Source organism: Salvelinus fontinalis, chromosome 26 (genome assembly GCF_029448725.1).
Source record: "Salvelinus fontinalis isolate EN_2023a chromosome 26, ASM2944872v1, whole genome shotgun sequence".
Taxonomy (NCBI): domain Eukaryota; kingdom Metazoa; phylum Chordata; class Actinopteri; order Salmoniformes; family Salmonidae; genus Salvelinus; species Salvelinus fontinalis.
In genome coordinates this window covers 37,995,641-38,018,186 of record NC_074690.1, presented here as the reverse complement: position 1 = coordinate 38,018,186, position 22,546 = coordinate 37,995,641, and the positions used below count along the sequence as shown (strand labels likewise).

Here is a 22,546-nt window from a genome sequence, read left to right as displayed (position 1 = left end):
TATTGCAAGCTCTAACCCCAACAATGCAGTAATCAATAACAATTTAATGCTAAAAATAAGATAGAAAAAAACACACAAGATATAAAAATAAGAAGAACACGATAAAGTAAATAAGCATGCTACTGTATATCCAGGGTCAGTTCCAGTACCATTATTTACAATGTGCAGGGATACTGGATCAAAGAGGTAGATTTGTATATGGGTACGGTGACTAGGCATCAGGATGTATGATAAATAGAGTAGGAGCAGCGTATATGATGATTGTATGTGATTGTATGTGAGTGTGTGTGTTTGTCGCGTCAGTAAAAATGTATGTTCAAATCAAATGTAGAGTTAGAGTTATGAAAATATTTACTAAATAAACTAAAGTTGAAAAAAATGTATCACACAATAAAATTACAATAACAATAATGAGGCTACATACAGGGGGTAACGGTACTGAGTCAATGTACGGGGGTACAGGTTAGTCAAGGTAATTTGTACATGTAGGTAAGGGTAAAGTGACTATGCATAGATAATAAACAGAATAGCAGCACTGTAAAAACAAAGGGAGGGGGGGGCGGGGTGTCAATGCAAATAGTCTGGGTGGTCATTTGATTAATTGTTCAGCAGTCTTATGGATTGGGGTAGAAGCTGTTAAGGAGTCTTTTGGACATAGACTTGGCGCTCCAGTATCTCTTGCCGTGCAGTAGCAGAGAGAACAGTCTATGACTTGGGTGACTGGAGTCTTTGACCATTTTTCGGGCCTTCCTCTGACACCACCTAGTAAATAGGTCCTGGGTGGCAGGAAGCTTGTCCCCAGTGATGTATTCGGCTGTACGCACTACCATCTGTAGCGCCTTACGGTCAGATGCCGAGCAGTTGCCATGCCAGGCGGTGATGCAACCGGTCAGGATGCTCTTGTTGGTGCAGCTATAGACTTTTTGAGGATCTGGGGACCCATGCCAAATATTTCCAGTCTCTCCTGAGGGGTAAAAAGCCTTGTCGTGCCCTCTTCACAACTTTCTTGGTGTGTTTGGACCATGATAGTTTGTTGGTGATGTGGAAACCAAGGAACTTGAAACTGTTGCCTACCCTTACCACCTGGGGACAGCCCGTCAGGATGTCCAGGATCCAGTTGCAGAGGAAGGTGTTTAGTCCCAGGATCCTTAGCTTAGTGATGAGCTTTGAGGGCACTATGGTGTTGAACGCTGAGCTGTAGTCAATGAAAAACATCTCACATAGGTGGTCCTTTTGTCCAGGTGGGAAAGGGAAGTGTGTAGTTCGATTGAGATTGCGTCATCTGTGGATCTGTTGGGGCGGTATGCGAATTGGAGTGGGTCTAGGGTTTCCGGGATGATGGTGTTGATGTGAGCCATTACCAGCCTTTCAAAGCACTTCATGCTACTGACATGAGTGCTACAGGGAGATAGTCATTTAGGCAGGTTACCTTCACTTTCTTGGGGACAGGGACTATGGTGGTCTGCTTGAAACATGTATGTATTACAGACTCGGTCAGGGAGAGGTTGAAAATGTCAGTGAAGACACTTGCCAGTTGGTCCGCCCATGCTCTGAGTACACGTCCTGGTAATCCGCCTGGCCCCGCGGCCTTGTAAATATTGACCTGTTCAAAGGTCTTGCTCACATCAGCTACGGAGACCGTGATCACTCAGTTGTTCGGAACAGCTGGTGCTCTCATGTGTGCTTCAGTGTTGCTTGCCTCGAAGCGAGCATAAAAGGCATTTAGCATGTCTGGTAGGCTCATGTCACTGGGCAGCTCGTGTCTGGGTTTCCCTTTGTAGTCCGCATAATATGTGTGTGTGAGCAAATGATGGAGTGTTTGTATGTGTGTCGTATGTGTGTTTGTATGTGTGTTGGAGTATCAGTGTGCGTTGTGTGTAGGGCCCTTTGAGTGTGCATAGAGACAGTGGGAAAAAAAGGAATGAACTATAAAGGTAAACTCAGATAGTCCATTTTGCCATTTAGCAGTATTATTTCATTGGGATAGAAGCTGTTCAGGAGCCTGTTGGTGTCAGACTTGATGCACTGGTACCGCTTGCTGTGCCCAGATGGAAGAGTGCCCAGATGGAAGCCACTCCTCAGGAAAAGGCACATGACAGACAGATTGGAGTTTGCCAAAAGGCAGCTAAAGGACTCAGATCATGAGAAACAAGATTCTCTGGTCTGATGAAACCAAGATTGAACTCTTTGGCCTGAATGACAAGTCGCGTCTGGAGGAAACCTGGCACCAACCCTACGGTGATGCATGGTGGTGGCAGTATCATGCTGTGGGGATGCCTTTAAACTGCCGGGACTGGGAGACTAGTTTGGATCGAGGGAAAGATGAACGGAGCAAAGTACAGAGAGATTCTTGATGAAAACCTGCTCCAGAGTACTCAGGATCTCAGACTGGGTTAAAGGTTCACCTGCCAACAGGACAACGACCCTAAGCACACAGCCAAGATAACGCAGGACTGGCTTCGGGACAAGTCTCTGAAAGTCCTTGAGTGGTCCAGCCAGAGCCCGGACTTGAACCCGATCGAACATCTCTGGAGAGACCTGAAAATAGCTATGCAGTGACGCTCCCCATCCAACCTGACAGAGCTTGAGAGGATCTGAAGAGAAGAATGGGAGAAACTCCCCAAATATAGGTGTGCCAAGATTGTAGCGTCATACCCAAGAAGACTTGAGGCTGTAATCGCTGCCATAGGTGCTTCAACAAAGTACTGAGTAAAGGGTCGGAATACTTATGTAAATGTTATATTTAAGTTTATTTTCTTTTTCTAAAATACTGTTTTTTCTATGTCATTATGGGGTACTGTGTGTAGATTGATGAGGAAAAAAACGATTTAATCAGTTTTAAAATAAGGCTGTAACGTAACAAAATGTGGAAAAAGTCAAGCGGTCTGAATGCACTGTATAGAGTGTTCGCCTCTATTTATTTATATAAATAATACCTTTAACCATGATGATGTGATTAAATGTAATGACGAAGATAGAAATCTGTCTGCACTGAATAGAGTCCCAATACGATCCATTATTATGATTAGAGGAGAATACTGGTAAAGGAAAATACAAAAAGTTTGTCCTACAAAAGCTCACAAAGCAACTCATTCTTCAAATTGCATATGTATACTGCGTCAAATGCGTCTCGTCCTATTACAGTACAGCGAACACAGTCTAGAAATACAGAGAGTTCTTGTGATTGAGGCTGAGGGTCAAGAGTCAGGATTGGTATGTGCCTTAGTAACACCTCTTTGTTAAACAATAACTGAGTTATTCAGACCTCTCCCTTTCCTGTTGAGGGGTTTACTACTTCAACTATAGGTGTAAGGAAAGTGAAGTGACTTTTTTGGTGGACAGCGGCAGGTATTTTTGGTATTGATTCCATATAATCACTGGATTTTCATTATGTTTTTCTGACAGGATATGGGTTTAGTCAGGGCCGATTTTTATAACATTGACCACAACCCATTACTTATATGTATTAAAAAATGTTGTACCATCTGAATGAGATTATATAGTCACATAATTCCCCAATATTTCAATAGAGCATATTGAAGAGCGTGGGTATTTTAGCCATATGTTCCCAAGGCCTGAAATGAAATGGGCAAACAATGTTTAATATAGTGACTTATTGTATGTTGGGCTGGCTTTTAAGAAAGCAAAGCATCACAATGGAGAACATTCAGTAGGAAGTCTTTGACTGACAGGAAACGAGAAAACGAGAGCGATAATAATGTTGACAGGCAGCTAAGTGGACATCGGAAAGTGTATGGAATAAAAATATATATTGAAGATAGCCCAGAGAGCCTATAGATGAGTAGAGCAACATTAATGTGGACAGGAAGGGAGTGAGGGCATTATGAAGAAAACAGATCATCTGTGTGCATGTTTTGCAAAGACATGTTTTACTGTGTCATGTCTTTCCTGTGTCTGAGGGTTTGAGTGCATTTAAGAGTTCTAGATAATGATCTGGTGACATCATTTTTATTTATTTTATTTTAATTTTTTTACCATTATTTTACCAGGTAAATTGACTGAGAACACGTTCTCATTTGCAGCAACGACCTGGGGAATAGTTACAGGGGAGAGGAGGGGGATGAATGAGCCAATTGTGAACTGGGGATTATTAGGTGACCATGATGGTTTGAGGGCCAGATTGGGAATTTAGCCAGGACACCGGGGTTAACACCCCTACTCTTACGATAAGTGCCATGGGATCTTTAATGACCTCAGAGAGTCAGGACACCCGTTTAACGTCCCATCCGAAAGACGACACCCTACACAGGGCAGTGTCCCCAATCACTGCCCTGGGGCATTGGGATATTTTTTAGACCAGAGGAAAGAGTGCCTCCTACTGGCCCTCCAACACCACTTCCAGCAGCATCTGGTCTCCCATCCAGGGACTGACCAGGACCAACCCTGCTTAGCTTCAGAAGCAAGCCAGTAGTGGTATGCAGGGTGGTATGCTGCTGGCTCATGAGGGCATTGTCCTCACTGTGTGCTTTACACAGTGGTGGGAAAAGTACCCAATTTTCATACTTGAGTAAAAGAAAAATCTGACTTCATAGAAAACAACTCAAGTAAAAGTGAAAGTCACCCAGTAAATGACTTGAGTAAAAGTTTTAAAAAGCATTTAGTTTGAAATACACATACACTACCGGTCAAAAGTTTTAGAACACCTACTCATTCAAGGATTTTTCTTTATTTTTAAAACTATTTTCTACATTGTAGAATAATGATGAAACATCAAAACTATGAAATAACACATATGGAATCATGCAGTAACCAAAAATATTTATTTTATATTTGAGATTCTTCAAAGTAGCCACCCTTTGCCTTGATGACAGCTTAGCACACTTTTGGCATGCTCTCAACCAACTTCATGAGCTAGTCACCTGGAATGCATTTCAATTAACAGGTGTGCCTTGTTAAAAGTTAATTTGTGGAATTTCTTTCCTTCTTAATGTGTTTGAGCTAATCAGTTGTGTTGTGACAAGGTAGGGGTGGTATACAGAATATAGCCCTATTTGGTAAAAGACCATGTCCATATTATAGCAAGAACAGGTCAAATAAGCAAAGAAAAACGACAGTCCATCACTACTTTAAGACATGAAGGTCAGTCAAAACCATCAAGCGCTATGATGAAACTGGCTCTCATGAGGACTGCCTCAGGCAAGGAAGACCCAGAGTTACCTCTGCTACAGATGATAAGTTCATTAGAGTTTCCAGCCTCAGAAATTGCAGCCCAAATAAATTCTTCACAGAGTTCAAGTAACAGACACATCTCAACATCCACTGTTCAGAGGAGACTGTGTTAATCAGGCCTTCATCGTCGAATTGCTGGACATTAGACCGGTGGAAATTTGTCCTTTGGTCTGGAGTCCAAATTGGAGATTTTTGGTTCCAAACGCCATGTCTTTGTGAGACGCGGTGTGGGTGAACGGATGATCTCTGCATGTGTATTTCCCACCGTAAAGCATGGAGGAGGGGTTATGGTGTGGGGGTGATTTGCTGGTGACACTGTCTGTGATTTATTTAGAATTCAAGGCACACTTAACCAGCATGGCTACCACAGCAGTTTGCAGCGATACGCCATCCCATCTGGTTTGGGCTTAATGGGACTATCATTTGTTTTTCAACAGAACTATGACCCAACACACCTCCAGGCTGTGTAAGGGCTATTTTACCCAGAAGGAGAGTGATGGAGTGCTGCATCAGATGACCTGGCCTCCGCAATTCCCCAGCCTCAACTCAATTGAGATGGTTTGGGATGAGTCAAACCGCAGTGAAGGAAAAGCAGCCAACAAGTGCTCAGCATACTGTATGTGAGAACTCCTTCAAGACTGTTGGAAAATATTTCCAGGTGAAGCTGGTTGAGAGAATGCCAAGAGTGTGCCAAGCTGTCATCAAAGCAAAGAGTGGCTATTTGAAGAATCTCAAATGCAAAATATATTTTGATTTGTTTGAGTTTTTTGGTTACTACATGATTCCATATATGTTATTTAATAGTTTGATGTCTTCACTATTATTTTACAATGTAGATAATAGTAAAAATAAAGAAAAACCCTTGAATGAGTAGGTGTTCTAAAACTTTTGACCGGTAGCGTAAGTATCAAAAGTAAATGTAAGTGCTAAAATATACGTAAGAATCAAAAGTAAAAATATGAATAACTTAAAATTCCCTATATTAAGCAAACCAGAAAGCACAATTTGTTTTTTAAATTTACGGATAGCTAGGGGCACAATCCAACACAGACATCATTTACAAATGAAGCATTTGTGTTTAGTGAGTCTGCCAGATCAGAGGCAGTAGGGATGACCAGGGATGTTCTCTTGATAAGTGTGTGAATTGGACAATTTGACTATCCTGCTAAGCATTCAAAAAGTAACAAGTGTCAGGGAAAAAGTATGGAGTAAAAAGAACATTCTTTTCTTTAGGAATGTAGCGGAGTAAAAGTACAATTTGTCAAAAATATAAATAGTAAAGTACAGATACTCAAAAAACTACTTTAGTACTTAAAGTACTTTTACTTGAGTCCTTTTCACCACTGGTTTTACTGTAATGTGATGAAATATCTGGACTCAGGAGAAATTAGACACTGTGACAATGATATTTTTATTTAATCAATTAAAGAGCCCATTCATGCAGTCAGTCCTACCAGCAACCACAATTCATGAGTCGTTCCGTTGCCCTGTGGATAATGAAGCAAAGCCAAGAGCCCCCTGCTGGTTGATGAAGAATATGCACGAAATTGACCTTTGGAAATTGACGTCATCTTCACGCGCCAACAACAGACCATCGTTTCACATGTGAGTTGTTCTATTAGCTAGCTTGGTGTTACATTTTCTAACTTTTTTTATGTTATTATGTGTCTTGTTTTTGAGTCCATTCACATAGCTAGTTTATAAGTTGTGAGACAGTCAAAGATACAGACAATTTGAACTGGAAGAGAACGGTCGCAGTGATCTAGCTTGTTAGCTATTTATTCCATTGGTTATTCGTGTTAGCGAGCTAACGTCAGCTAAACCAAAACAGTTTATTCTTGTTGTTAGCTAGCTAGCTAAACCCGAAGAAGATCCCGAGTGTTAATGTATTGACAGCTCCTTAAATTTAGGTTGTTCTTAATAATCAAAAGTGTACTTTCAACTGACAAATATTTTGTCTCATATTCATGGGTGGTCCGTATTAACATAAACTCGTACATCGCCTTGGTCCGTACAATTGCCCTTATTTTAGCGCCCCAAAAACGTAATACTTCCAGATCAACTGTAATGTCAATACCATTGTAAAGCACAATTTCTCCCCTTTCCAACATTATCAATTACATGACCTAAACGCTGCCCGTTTCTGCATAATTCAAGCAGGCAATGAGCCCGCCTGGCCATTGGCTGGTGGGGAAGCGAAACTAATGCGTGATAGTGAGAAGGAGAGATTTTTTTTTTCACTCTGTCCAACTTATCCCCTTATCGCCTCTAAAATATAAATAAAACACTATAAAGAGTTTATATAATGTGTCATTACATACCTATTTGAAGGTTTGTGTCGAATTTGAATCAGGTTTTTAGGGCGGTGCTAAAGTGATCTTAGAAGTAAACAGCGGCTTTGAGAATGATGATTGCATGCAATGATGACGCAAAAAATGACTAGGTATCCCCCCCTTACCCCCGTCACTGTCCATTTCTTGTTTTTAAACGATGAGAGAAGTGAGATTGTAAGACAGAAATAGTTGCTTTATGCGTGCTGTACGTTACGACATGACACGTCACGATGTAACGGAGGGTCAGATTTTTTCAACTTTTTTCCAATACTATAGAGCCAATACCATGTCGATCAAAGCTTGAATAGAAACCTAGTTCACACCCCCGATTTTGAAGTCAAAACAGTCGTTACAGTCCCATTACTTTTCTTTGTAGCCTCATTTGAATGTTGCGGTTGCACCCATTTGTACGGAATGGGGTGAGTTTACGTTAGTTTAAGAGTGACCAGGGGGTAAGCATCTGCTTTTCATCTTATTCAACAACATGCACATTGTTTTTTCCAGATAGAAGACACCAGTACCCAAGTAATCAAGTTGCGTTGGTGTCCTTACTTTAAAATGCTGGCGAAGATGGAGGAAAACAACCAGTGGAGAGAGGCAGGATTGAAGGGGAAGTATCCTGAAGATAGAGAGAGAATGAGAGAAGTGGGTGGAAGAGGAGGAGCGGGTAAAAGAGGAGAAGATGAAGGCAGAAATAGAGGAAGAGAAGCAGGTGAACGAGAAGATGGAGAGGGAAAGAGAGGAGGAGCGGGTGGAAGAGGAAGGGGTGAAGGAGGAGGTGCCAAGAAGCGTCTAGATGCCTTGAGTGTGGGATACTTCCGCAGAGTGGGAGAAAGGCTCAGCGAAGGCTTCACAGAGGACGAGGAGAGAGGTGAGAGCCCTTGCACAAGGAAGGAGATTGTGTCAATTATGTGCATAAATGTTTGCATGAGTATACAATGCTGTGACCTTTACAACATAGCTTCACATCTTAATTTCTTCCTCCCCTATAGTTCTCTTTGTGGAGAACGTGCTGACGGAGGTCAAAGGGCAGGCTGCCCTGGTTGCCATGGATGTGACAGGAAGTGTCACCCTCCAGCGTCTGCTCCCATTGGCTAGCACCGTCCAGGTGGGGGAGGTGCTGGCTGAGCTTGGCGGAGAATCGGGGTCCGATTTTAAGACAGTGTCATGTGACAAATGTGGGGGTCATGTCTTGGAGAGCGCCCTCAGACAGATGCCCAGATGGAGAGGTGAGTCTGATTGTGACCAGTCTGAAAACAATTCCTAGCACCTGAAATGTCAAGATATAATGGAATGACATGAAATAAATCTCCTTTATATTATATTGTCTCTTAGAAAAGAGCTCATCAGAGGAGGACAAGACAGCTACCACAGAAGGAGATTCCGAGACGGAAGGGAAGGATTGTGGGATACTAGAGGCCCAGGTTCTGTCCCTGTGTCACGTGGTGATGGAGCACTGTGCAGAGTTCATCAGACACACACACGGCTCCCACGTGGCCCGCACGCTCATACACGTACTGGCAGGCTGCCTTGGTCCAGCCCGCACCGACACAGCACGCCCAGGTACACACACACACACGCGCACACAATTATCCAAATAGACTCATACACACAATAACTTATCTTGTCTGTGTATTTTGTTCCAGGTGTAAAGGACAGGAATGTCACCACTCAGCTGACCTACTTTGAGGCGCCCACATCATTTTGGTGGGAACTAAAAACCCTGTCTACCTCCTTGATGGATAATGTCAATGGTAAGTCTTCTGTCATCAAGCTACAGTACATTGAAACCCCTCATTGCACTTTGCAATGTACATACTATTGGAGATGTTTCTTGCAAGCAAGTCACAATGGCATTACATGACCTCTCTCTCCTCTTCCTTCTCTCCCATCAGTGTGTGTGACTGATGCAGTGGCTAGTACAGTGTTCCAGACCATGTTGACGGTGTGTCACAGAAACCGACCCAAGCTCTGCAAGCTGCTCACCAAAGGTATCGTGGAGTACCTGACATCACTCAGCTCTGCTCCTGGAGTCAGGTCAGTGAGATTTCCTCTAGACATTTGAGTCAATGTATCTTTGCCCTTTTTTTTGTTATAATAAAAAAAATTATGATACCAGTATTGCAATATATTTCCATGCCGAAAATGAAAACACAAAGTAGTCTCTTTGTTTGTTTAAAAACCTGCTGTATGTAAAATATTGTTTGCTGTAGCTGGGGAAAATAAATAAATGTGACTGGATGACATCATAATGATGTTTGTTTAAAATATTAGGGCTGTTTTTGTTAAGTTCATGTTTTAAGTATCCCTATACTTCTGTTATTACGGGGCTATCACTGAGTCAAGAGTGCATGAGAGGAGTTCGTTGATGGACCTGGACCTGGCTACTTGTACTGTGTCCATATAGTATAGTGAACTTTGTTAAACTGGAACCTTGTCGTTGTGTCATTTCGAGTTAACAGTTTTCCTGAAGAAGTTAAATCCACTTCGTGTTTGGTTTCCTTGCCACGATACTAACGAGTATCGCTGTACTGGTATCGTCCCGGCCCTACTTTTTATACTTTTGGATATCTTGTCTTTGTCTCTCTTTTTGCCTCTTTCTCTTAGTCCTCTCTTGGTCTTTCTGAAGGACCAGGCCTCTAGTCGGCTAATTGAAATAGTCCTCCAGTTATCCCACAAGGCCTTGCTCCGGGACCTCTATAAGAACCACCTCCAGGGTCAGCTGGTAACCCTGGCCATTCATCCAATCGCCAACTTCCCCATACAGAGACTGACAGCAGCCTCCACCAATTACAAAGTGGTATGTATACCCCCTATAGTTATTGCTGTGATTAAGTTATATGTATGCATCATGGTTACTTAAGTGTTATTCATACAGATACCATACTATTAGTCCTGAAATCCATAAGATGGTAGGTACTGATGAATGTAATCTGTATTTATCAGAGTGCATGATAAAACAGAACAAAAGTTTACAATGACAGTGGTAACTCTAACTCCACTATTTGTCTCTTCCTTCCTCCCTCTCTCCTTCACAGTTCCTGAAGGTGTTTGATGAGCTAGCCGAGGGTTTGGAGGCCATCTTGGCAGCAGGTCACATGGGTGTGATCGTCCAGCTGACAGACAGCTGTGCAGAGCGGGAGGAGAAACAGGGAGAGATGATGCAACGCCTCCTTAATGCTTTTCACTGTGCTGAACCTGCCTCTCGACACACAGCCTGCCTGCCTCTTTTCCTGTCCCTGCTCACACACGAGGTGTACTACAGCTCAGAGGCAGCAGAGGGCAACACACAAACAGAGGTATTGGTCTCAAAGTCCCCAAATGAACCTGATGTTCTGAATGCACCCACCCACCCGACTTTGGATCTGACACCAAGGCTTATTGACACCAAGCATATTGTGTGTCTATCCATAAAAAGACCAACACTGTCATCCTTTGTATTTCCCCTTCCCTCCCTAGCGCCCCCTATCCTCTATCTGTTACCATGGCTCGCGTCTGGTCCAGTCACTGACCAAGTTCAAAGACCGCTCCCTGCTCCTGAACAGCCTACGCTCTCTGACCCCCGCTGACCACCTGACCCTGGGAACCGACCAATCAGGCAGCCACGTTCTGCAGCTCCTGGTGACCTCCTCCAGTGATAAGGGGAGGGGAAAGATCCTGAGGAGACTGGAGGTAGTACTTGCTGGAGAGATGATAACCTAAACGGAGTACTTCCTCTCATTTTCATGGTCCAAAGCTGACTGTTTTGTTGATCACATTCTCACAGCAGTCCCCATATCTCCTAATCCCCTGTTTCCTCTCCCTGCCATGTCCTTACTTGATTCCCAGGGCCAGTATGTCCAGATGGCCTGCTCCAGGTATGGCAGCCGTGTGTTGGAGGCAGTCTGGAACAGCGCCACTGTCCCCCAGAGACAAAGCATCGCTAAGGAATTAGGTAAAATCTACACAAATGTGTTCGTGTTGCTGAAGTTGTCACCCAAGAATGGGGCTGCTAGTAGCTACTCACTGATTTCATTGTGTTATGGGTTGTGGCAAGCATATAATCAAATTCTGTCTTAGGTTGGACCACATAGACCAATGTTTCCCAAACTCGGTCCTGGGGACCCCAAGGGGTGCATGTTTTGGTTTTTGCCCTAAAATAATTTGTCTTCGAGCTTTGATTTTTTGAATCAACTGTGTAGTGCTAGAGCAAAAAAACAAAGTGTGTACCAATTGGGGTTCCCAGGACCGAGTTTGGGAAACGCTGTTTTAGACCATGTGTTTTGTTTTTAATGTCATTCGTGCTCTTTCTCTCTTTTTCTCTCTCAGTGCCTTGTGAGACACAGCTTAGATCAGGCCAGTTTTCTCGTCACGTTTGGGCCAAATTTGCACTGACCCACTTTGTGAAGAGGAGGGCCCAGTGGCAGGAAGTGCAGACGGGCGAATCGAAGAAGAGGAAGCTCTTTAGTGACATTCTGGAGTGAGAAATTGTGCTGGGAATTGTCTTCTATGGAATTTCAATGTGATTTTTCTACGCAATCAAATAAAAAGTATATAAACATCCACTCTTCATTTGTATGCATGGTTATGCATGGTTAGGAGTGATACTAAAGTACACTAATTTCAAAATCTCACATTAAGATTCACAGAAGTCATACTGAATTGTATAGAATTGCAGTATATTTTTCTAGCATTTTAGTATGAAAATCCAGACACATTTTTTACTAAACCAACATTATTTTAGGGGTCTGTAATAAGGCATTTATAAATTGTGTGTTTGCCATTTATCAATCATTACTTTCATGAATAAATCATTTACTAATCATTAGTATTGTTGCAGTCACTCATCTAAAGTGAGTGCTATTTACAGTGCCTTCAGAAAGTATTCAGACTCCTTGACCTTCCACATTATTTTTGCATTAGCCTTATTCTAAAATAGCTTCTTTTTTTTTTTTAAGCATCCTCTACACAATACCCCATAATGACAAAGCAAAAACAGGTTTAGACATTTTTGCTAATATATAAAAACTTAAAATTGAAATATTACATTTATATAAGTATTCAGACCCTTTACTCAGTACTTTGTTGAAGCACCGTTGGCAGCGATTACAGCCTCAAGTCTTCTAGTGTTGGTTTAGCTACAAGTTTGGCACACCTGTATTTGGGGAGTTTCTCCCATTCTTCTCTGCAGATCCTCAAGCTCTGTCAGGTTGGATGGGGAACGTTGTTGCACAGCTATTTTCAGGTCTCCAGAAATGTTTGATCGGGTTCAAGTCCGGGCTCTTGCTAGGACATTCAGAGACTTGTCCTGAAGCCACTCTAGCGTTGTCTTGGCTGTGTGCTTAGAGTCATTGTCCTGTTGGAAGGTGAACCTTCGACCCAGTCTGAGGACCTGAGTGCTCTGGAGCAGGTTTCATCAAGGATCTCTGTTAATCTTTGCTTCCCAATCCCTGCCACTGAAAAATAACCCCACAGCATGATGCTGCCACCACCATGCTTCACCGTAGGGATGGTGCCAGGTTTCTTCCAGACATGACGCTTGACATTCAGGCCAAAGAGTTCAATCTTGGTTTTATCAGACCAGAGAATTTTGTTTCTCATGGTCTGAGAGTCTTTAGGTGCCTTTTGACAAACTCCAAGTGTGCTGTCATGTGCCTTTTACTGAGGAATGGCTTCCTTCGGGCCACTCTACCATACAGGTCTGATTGGTGGAGTAATGGAGAGAAGGTTCTCCCATCTCCACAGAGGAACTCTAGAGCTCTGTCAGAGTGACCATTGGGTTCTTGGTCACCTCCCTGAACAAGGCCCTTCTCCCCCGATTGCTCAGTTTGGCCGGGCGGCTAGCTCTAGGAAGAGTCTTGGTGGTTCCAAACTATTTCCATTTAAGAATGATGGAAGCCACTGTGTTCTTGGGGACCTTCAATGCTGCAGAAATGTTTTGGTACCCTTCCCCAGATCTGTGCCTCGACACAATGCTGTCTCGGAGCTCTACGGACAATTGAGCTCATGGCTTAGTTTGTGCTCTGACATGCACTGTCAACTGGGACCTTATATAGACAGGTGTGTGCCTTTCCAAATCATGTCCAATCAATTGAATTTACCACAGGTGGACTCCAATCAAGGATGATCAATGGAAACAGGATGCACCTGAGCTCAGTTTTGAGTCTCATAGCAAAGGGTCTGAATACTTATGTACATAAGGTATGTTTTTTTTATTTTTAATAAATGTGCAGAAATGTCTAAAAAAAATGTTTTTGCTTTGTCATTATGGGGTATTGGGTGTAGATTTCTGTGGATGAAAAAAAGAATCAATTTTAGAATAAAGATGTAATGTAACCAAATGTGGAAGAAGACAAGAGGTCTGAATACTTTCCTAAGGCACTGTATATTTATAAATGTCTGAGGGACCAGTGTAATTTCCCACAAAAAGATGGGCATGCCATTGGTATACAATCCTGTAGTACCCGGTAAAAGAATAAGCACTCAACACAGGATGATTATTTAAATATATATATACACACGTGTAAATAGCTAGTTTACTAACATTTACAAATATGGGAGTAATGATTAATAAATGGTGAGTAGACAGTTTGTAAATGCCTTATAAATGGTTTATTATGGACCCTTAAAATAAAGTGTTACCAAAATCCTTTATACAAACTACCATAAAAAATAAAATACTAATTTGTTTATATTATCAAGAGGAAATTACCTAACAGGAAATTGTGGCCCTGAGCAGCAGGTGTGTTGATGGCACCTCATTAAAAGGTTCTCTGGTTGTTTGTCAAAGGAGGTGAAAGTTGGAAAACAACTATAAGGCTCTCCATCAAATATTTAGCTATTGACAGTAAATGAGGCGTTGGATTTGGAGATCAAATTTAAGGTCTGGCCATAGCTTTTGCAAGGACTGCTTGCATCATCACTGGAGAAGCTCAGCCTCTCTTGATTTGTAAATGCAACAACCCTAAGAAGCTTTACCAAAAACATGACAACGTTTGAGGACACGGGTTATAAAGATTTAAAAGAAGACAGCTATCCTGATCGCCTGTTGCCAAATTAAAAAAAGTCCAGAGTTGTCCGATGGTAAAGGTGAAAACTGAGCCAGTTGAAGAGGAGATATCAGCTTCCTCTATCATGACTGATGGGATTAAGTGTGAGGATAGAGCTGAGGCCTATCACCATCGAGGTTAGAGCCAGACTGGTCCTCTATCAAGTAACATAATCCTCAAGATGTTTGGTTGAGCATAAAACTTTTGTTATTTTATGTACAGTACCAATCAAATTTTGGCACACCTACTCATTCAATGTTTTTTCTTTATTTGTACTGTTTTCTACATTGTAGAATAATAGTGAAGACATCACAACTATGAAATAACACAGAATCATGTAGTAACCAAAAAAGGGTTAAACAAATGAAAGTATATTTGATATTTGATATTCTTCAAAGTAGCCACCCATTGCCTTGATGACAGCTTTGCACACTCTTGGCAGTCTCTCAACCAGCTTCACCTGGAATGTTTTTCCAACAGTCTTGAAGGAGTTCCCACATATGCTGAGCACTTGCTGGCTGCTTTTTCTTCACTCTGCGGTCCAACTCATCCCAAACCATCTCAATTGGGTTAAGGTCGGGTGACTGTGGAGGCCAGGTCATCTGATGCAGCACTCCATCACTCTCCTTGGTCAAATAGCCCTTACACAGCCTGGAGGTGTGTTGGGTCATTGTTCTGTTGAAAAGTAAATGATAGTGGGACTAAGTGCAAACCAGATGGGATGGCATATTGTAATGACTTTCGTCGGTGGAAAGAGAGGAGGACCAAAGCACAGCGTGGTACGTTTCCATATTTATTGGAATACTTTTTCAATACGAACAAAAACAATAAACAGACGAAAACCAACGAAGCTACAGTCCTGAACTAGTGAACATAGACCACATGAATGCACGAACAGGAACAATCACCCACAAACCAATAGTGAAAACAGGCAACCTAAATATGGTTCCCAATCAGAGACAACGTAAAACACCTGCCTCTGATTGAGAACCATATCAGGCCAATAACACAAACCTAACCTAGAAACATAGAACATAGACTATACCCACCCAGCTCACGTCCTGACCAACTAAATAAAGACAAAACAAAGGAAATAAGGTCAGGAACGTGACACATATCACTGTAGAATGCTGTAGTAGCCATGCTGGTTAATAAGTGTGCCTTGAATTCTAAATAAATCACAGACAGTGTCACCAGCAAAGAAACCTCACTCCTCCATGCTTCACGGTGGGAACCACACAGGCGGACATCATCCGTTCAACTACTCTGCGTCTCACAAAGACACAGCAGTTGGAACCAAAAATCGAAACATTTTACTCATCAGACCAAAGGACAGATTTCCACCGTTATAATGTCCATTGCTCATGTTTCTAGGCCCAAGCAAGTCTCTTCTGCTTATTGGTGTCTTTTAGTAGTGGATTCTTTGCAGCAATTCAACCATGAAGGCCTGATTCATGCAGTCTCCTCTGAACAGTTGATGTTGAGATGTGTCTGTTACTTGAACTCTGTGAAGCATTTATTTGGGCTGCAATCTGAGGTGCAGTTAACTCTCATGAGCTTATCCTCTGCAGCAGAGGTAACTCTGGGTCTTCCTTTCCTTTGGCGGTCCTCATGAGAGCCAGTTTCATCATAGCGCTTGATGGTTTTTGCAACTTTCAAAGTTCTTGACATTTTTTCTGACCTTATGTCTTAAAGTAGTGATGGACTGTCGTTTCTCTTTGCTTATTTGACCTGTTCTTGCCATAATATGGACTTGGTCTTTTACCAAATAGGGATATCTTCTGTATACCACCCCTACCTTGTCACAACACAACTGATTGGCTCAAACCCATTAAGAAGGAAAGAAATTCCACAAATTAACATGGTTGTTTGTTAATTGAAATGCATTCCAGGTGACTAGCTCATGCTGGTTGAGTGAATGCCAGCAGTGTGCAAAGCTGTCATCAAGGCAAAGGGAGGCTTTGAAGAATCTCAAATATCAAATATATTTTGATTTGTTTAACACTTTTTTGGTTACTTAATGATTCCATATGATTTTTCAGCTTTGATGTCTTCACTATTATTCTACAATGTAGAAAAGAGTAAAAAATTAAGAAAAACTTTGAATGAGTAGGTGTGTCCAAACTTTTGACTGGTACTGTATATCCTCTGGGTTTTTTTCTCACAAACATCACAGATGTTATTTGTCGATATTTACTCTTAATTCCGTCGAAGTAGGATTTGTCTCCTCTTCCTACATTGTTCTCTATGTTTAGCATTTTACTGGTCTTGTCTATGACATCTCTTTATTCTCTTCTAGTCTGATTAAGATGGAACAAGGGGCAGAAGTTGGCCTACAAAGATCCGTAAGTGTTCCAACTCCCTTGTTATTACCAAAACCTCAACCAGCCCCATACAGCAAGTTATGAAGATGCAACAAGCACAGGTCCAGACTACTGAGAATCTCAGTCACCAAAGGTCAGCTGTATCCAGACACTAGACCAGATAAGACACATCCAGTCAGAAACGTGTGCTCAGTGTGGGAGAAGCACAAGTGAGCTTAAGGCTCACAAACGCACCCATGAACGCAATACGCCGCATCATTGTACCACATGTGGGAGGAGCTATGCTAATAAGGATGACCTTGTGCTTCATTGTGCGACATACTGGTTAGAAGCTGTTTCCTTGCTTACAGTGTGAGGCTTCACAAAGAAAAGTGCCTTGTTGTATCATGGTCGAAGCCACACAGGTGAGAAGCCATATCACAGCACTTTATGTGGAAAGGGCTTCACCAAGAGAGTGGCTTGAAAAACCACGACGCAGCCCACAGTGGATGCAAACCTCATCAGTGCCTAAATTGTAACCCATCTGAAGGAGCAGACATTTCTTCGCACTAGAGGAAGTCTGTATTCCTGCATTCTGTTTGACACAACATTCAACAGAAAGTCCAACCTTGAGTATCATATGTGCAAACATGCTGGACAAAGACCCTTCCACTGTTAAAAATTTGGCAAGGACCTCACAAGAATACATGAGCTTGTTACACATCAGATGTTACACTTTGAAGACAGAGCGTTTCAGTGCTCTGAATGTGAGACAGCTTTCCACCTTCTCATCTCACATCACACATGAGAACTCACACCGGAGAGAAGCTATGTGAGAAGATGTTCAGCTCTCTCAAAAACCACCACTGAGACCTGCTCTGGCAGCTAAAAATGCTTATTTTCAATGACGGCCTAGGAACAGTGGGTTAACTGCCTTGCTCAGGGGCAGAACGACAGATTTTTACCTTGTCAGCTCAGGGATTCGATCTTGCAACCTTTCGGTTACTAGTCCAACGCTCTAAACTCAAGGCTACCTGCCGCCCCATATGTGAGAAGAGTTTCCGATACTCAACCACTCTGGAGAGCCATCGGAAAACTCACTCCGAGGACAGGCCCTTCTGTTGTCTGCAGTATGGAAAGACCTTCAAAACGGCTTGACAGCCTCAAATGATACGAGAAAAGTCATGCCAACCAGAGACTTTACAGCTGTGATTACCGTGGGATCGGTTTTAAAACTCCCAGTACTCTGGAATCACATCAGATCGTTCACTCCACAGGAGGGACCATTTCACTGTGGTGAGTGTGGCAAGACCTTCACTAGAAAATACACTTTCAAGAAACACCAAGACTTCTACTCCGGTTCCAAAGAGTACAAATGTCCATACCGCGGGAAAACCCTTAGCTCACCAACAAACTCCATGTCCGGAATCACCAAAGTGAAAGAAGGCTGTACGATTGCCATGACTGTGAGAAGAGTTTCAGTTCAGTAGCGTACCTGAAGAAGGTCCAATAGCACCACAGTGGGGAGAAGCCCTACCACTGCTCAATGTGGAGAGTCCTTCTAACTAGCCACCAGCTGGGCCACACTGGAGAGGGAACACGTCTGTACCCAATGTGGGAAGACCTTCACCCATCTGATACACCTCAGAAGGCATGAGAAGACCCCATCTGGGGAGAGGCCACACTAGTGTGATGTGGAAAAGGTTTTGTCAAGAGAGATCAGCTGAAGAGCCATCTGCAAACTCATGTCGATAAGGCATGAAGGAAAGGCCTGTTTGTCACTTGAGATTGATTGAACACTAAACGTTTTGTTTCACCCAGTGTTTCCCTAAAATAGGCAATTGATTTGACTTACTGCACGTTTGATTAGATTTAACACTCTATGGAAGCACCTCTTTGAAGGAGCTATTTAATTGCAAAGAAATACTGCATGATTCATGTGAATGCATTACACTTGCATCAAATCTGCACGAAAAGGATGTCATGCTTATTTAAATACATTTTTGTTAAGAATCAATAAATGTTTTGGTTAATCAATTTCATTCCCTCCACCATTGTCATTCTAATGATGTTCCACTATGTGCTTGGTCATAATGGTATTGCAACTGGAAGCACCTGTCATAATGGTATTGCAACTGGAAGCACCTGTCATAATGGTATTGCAACTGGAAGCACCTGTCATAATGGTATTGCAACTGGAAGCACCTGTCATAATGGTATTGCAACTGGAAGCACCTGTCATAATGGTATTGCAACTGAAAGCACCTGTCATAATGGTATTGCAACTGGAAGCACCTGTCATAATGGTATTGCAACTGGAAGCACCTGTCATAATGGTATTGCAACTGGAAGCACCTGTCATAATGGTATTGCAACTGGAAGCACCTGTCATAATGGTATTGCAACTGGAAGCACCTGTCATAATGGTATTGCAACTGGAAGCACCTGTCATAATGGTATTGCAACTGGAAGCACCTGTCATAATGGTATTGCAACTGGAAGCACCTGTCATAATGGTATTGCAACTGGAAGCACCTGTCATAATGGTATTGCAACTGGAACTGGGAGCACTTACCTGATTGTTTTATGAAGGTCTGGTAAAAAGGGCCTCTTCTTTCCAGCTCAGCATTTGAAGAATAGAACAATATGACCACACAATGTTCTATACTCTCCCCTAGATGGCAGTGTGATAGCAACCAATCAGATCATGCATTGACGTCACCATTAATCAGCTCCTAAAGCACATATCTGTATGGATAATACTGTGTACATCATGTAATTGTGAGTTCATTTTCTGTCTACTATTGGGCTTACAGGCTGATGGCATTGGCGGTAAAATAAATGATATGTTATTGACTTTGAACTCAAATCTTTGTTCTCTATGATGGAGGTCCTGGAGTAGTTTCAATCAATGAACTGTAATGTTGACCTGGTTACATAAATACGGCCAGTTTAGTTCATTCCCTTCATATTGCGTACGATTTTTTCCCAACAAATGTCCAACCATTCAAATCAGTACTAATGTCGTAAACCCATTCTGAATTCTCTAGCCAGAAAGAGCTTAAGAACCACGTGGCTGTACTCGTTCCTCTTGACCTGCTATTAATCAACATTAGGGGGGTTTAGTGGCCATTTAGTGGGCATTCAGACTATACTGAGGTTGATTTGCCACTGTTGCTCCCACAATGCAATCACTTAGCCTGATGAGCTGTTTCTACTCTGTGGGGCACGATTCTTATGCAACAACATCTGCACGAATAAGAATAACCTGTTTCAGCCACAGTGCACTGGGTTTAGTGGTGTGTTCCTCTATCCTCAGGAGCTCTGTGTTGTTTATTAGTGTGTATTCCTAAATCAGCTCTATATGCACTGATGAGAGACGGCAGAACACTGACCTTTGGGGTACAATGAGGCAGTGCTCCGTGCATTTAAATCCCACCCATTCCCCTGGGATTCTGTGTCGCATCACTCAATGCTACTCAATGTCTTGGTTACTTCAGTACATGGCAGTTATTAGTTGCATAGTACAGCTGCCTTCATCTGTAATCCATCCCCCTCGTGCTAAATGACCTCTTTCATAACACACAAGCACACACACATATGCATAGCGTGTTTAGAAGTACTCCAATTGACTAAAAAGTTGTTTACTTGTTAAGATTAGTCAGAATGAAAATGATCTCTGGCATAGATAGTACTACACCTCTCTCTTCCCATCCCTCCTTCTCATTTGCCCAGTGTGTTTCGGGCTATGCCCGGAGAATGAGTCAGCAGAGGGGGGAGAGAAGGTATCTGGCATCGGCCACGATTTGAGACTGTTCAGGGCTTCAGTGAAGAATCATGTCTCTTTTATTTCCCCTCTGAGCTTCACCCGTGTAGTCTACAATTGCAGGTTTATGCCGTGTGTGTTCAGTGTGACGGTGGATCCACAGGTATTTTTAAGCTGGTGTGATTTTGATATGTTAATGTATATGTGATGTTTCACAAGTGTATATTTCTGAATGTGTTCAGGCGTGTGTGCACTGTCAATGTTTGAGAGAGATGTGTGTATTTAAAAAGCTCTCATTAGCCCTAGGCTGAATATATGCTTATCCTTTCCCTGCCTACTTTTACTTTACCACAGACTGCACCTCACTGCTAGCTATTCCTGTCCCTCTGTCTTCTAGAAAGAAAACAAACAACCTACTCCAAAAGATGCTAAAACAAATAAAAAGACAGATGGAATAGGACTCTGGGACTCCTTGTCTCCTTGACAACAGTCTCCAAGCAACTGTCACTCCTCCATCCCCATCTCCCCTAGCCCCATCTTCCCACTCCATCAAGAGTTCACCTGGATCTACTCCAGCTGGCATCCATGAACATCAGTAGCTAATTGAAATACTCCAGCTAGCATCCATGAACCTCTGTAGCTAATTGAATGACTCCAGCTAAAATCAGTAGCTAACTATCTTTCACCAATAGATCTGTGTCTGTGACGTTGGCTGTGTACTCCCCTCTGAAAGGGAACATGATGATGTATGATGCTATTTTTGCCCACAAACAAGGGTAAAGCAGAAAGCCCTGTTCAATTCTGAGACACTCCACTGCTTTTGTAGGTGTTGGTACACCATGGGACAGTGGCAAATGCCAAGACAATTGTCCTTGATGAAGACTAATGGGCCAATAAAGTTCTGGAAGAGTACAACATTTTGACATTGGAGTTATCTCCCAAAGTGCTGAGGTTGTACTTTTGCTTGGAGAACTGACACAGCAGAAAATGTAACTAGGGCACATACCTGCCCTCAATAGCCTTTTTATAATATTTACAGAATACACTTTTAAGATGACTTTATTTTACAAAGCTATTGCTAAACATTAGATCAGGGATGGGCAACTGGCGGCTCAGTCGGGGTCTCAACTTACTGTTGAGAGTTAGAACAGTAGAATACACAAAGTGTAATTTTGAAATTTGGTTGTGGATCAGCGGTTTTTCAATTGTCAGTTTTTCACTGACAGTCACTCAAATATCCATGTCAGCAAAAATGATTTACATTGGTAAGTTAGTATAGCCAGCTAGCTACACTTGTAGTAATCATATTCCGAATAACGACCAGGGCCCTGACGACCTGACCCCATTGATTTTGTTAGTCACCCTCACTCAGTTATCATATAAACGTTGCATAAGTTATGGCAAAATGTGTAGAATTTCACAAAATTAGTTTTAGAAAGGTAAACATTTATAAAATTGCAGAAAATTTTCTGTAAAATGTTAATACTTCTGTCTGGCCCATGGCAAAATTAGTAGAATAGCATGACATTTTGTATAAATTGAGAGAGAAAAATAATCTCAAAAATAATCTAAAAAAAATAATCTCAAAAATCACCCAAAATGTGTAGAATACAAAAAAGAAAAAAAACTTGCTTTAAAGATGCAACATTTTCTCAAAGCCCCATGGCAAATGTGTAGACATTAACTCTCCGCCTTCAAGACGGGGGCCAGTAAAATGTTTTGCCAGCGAGGTATAGGGGGGAACCAACCAAATCTCGCTTAGACTAAAAGACTATGTCTGGCTACTGGTATAATGCATTTAGTTCCGCAAGATGAATTCATCTTTTTTGTGGACCCCACCCCAATCAAAGTTGCCCATCCCTGCGTTAGTTTAACACTATTGTGTGAAACAAATGAGACAAGAACATAAAACACTCATCAATGACG

The 22,546-nt window shown here is 42.2% G+C and overlaps 1 protein-coding gene across 1 annotated transcript; it reads left to right on the top strand.

Annotated features, from left to right (window-relative positions):
* The first annotated feature begins 6,711 nt into the window (after positions 1–6,711).
* On the top strand, positions 6,712–12,067 carry LOC129824270 (nucleolar protein 9). Its single transcript, XM_055883797.1, has 11 exons — positions 6,712–6,795; positions 8,028–8,394; positions 8,516–8,752; positions 8,859–9,086; positions 9,170–9,277; positions 9,419–9,560; positions 10,131–10,323; positions 10,562–10,822; positions 10,983–11,195; positions 11,352–11,457; positions 11,832–12,067. The coding sequence occupies exons 2-11, from the start codon at positions 8,082–8,084 to the stop codon at positions 11,984–11,986; spliced, it is 1,956 nt and encodes a 651-aa protein (XP_055739772.1). The 5' UTR covers positions 6,712–6,795; positions 8,028–8,081; the 3' UTR covers positions 11,987–12,067.
* Positions 12,068–22,546: the final 10,479 nt, after the last annotated feature.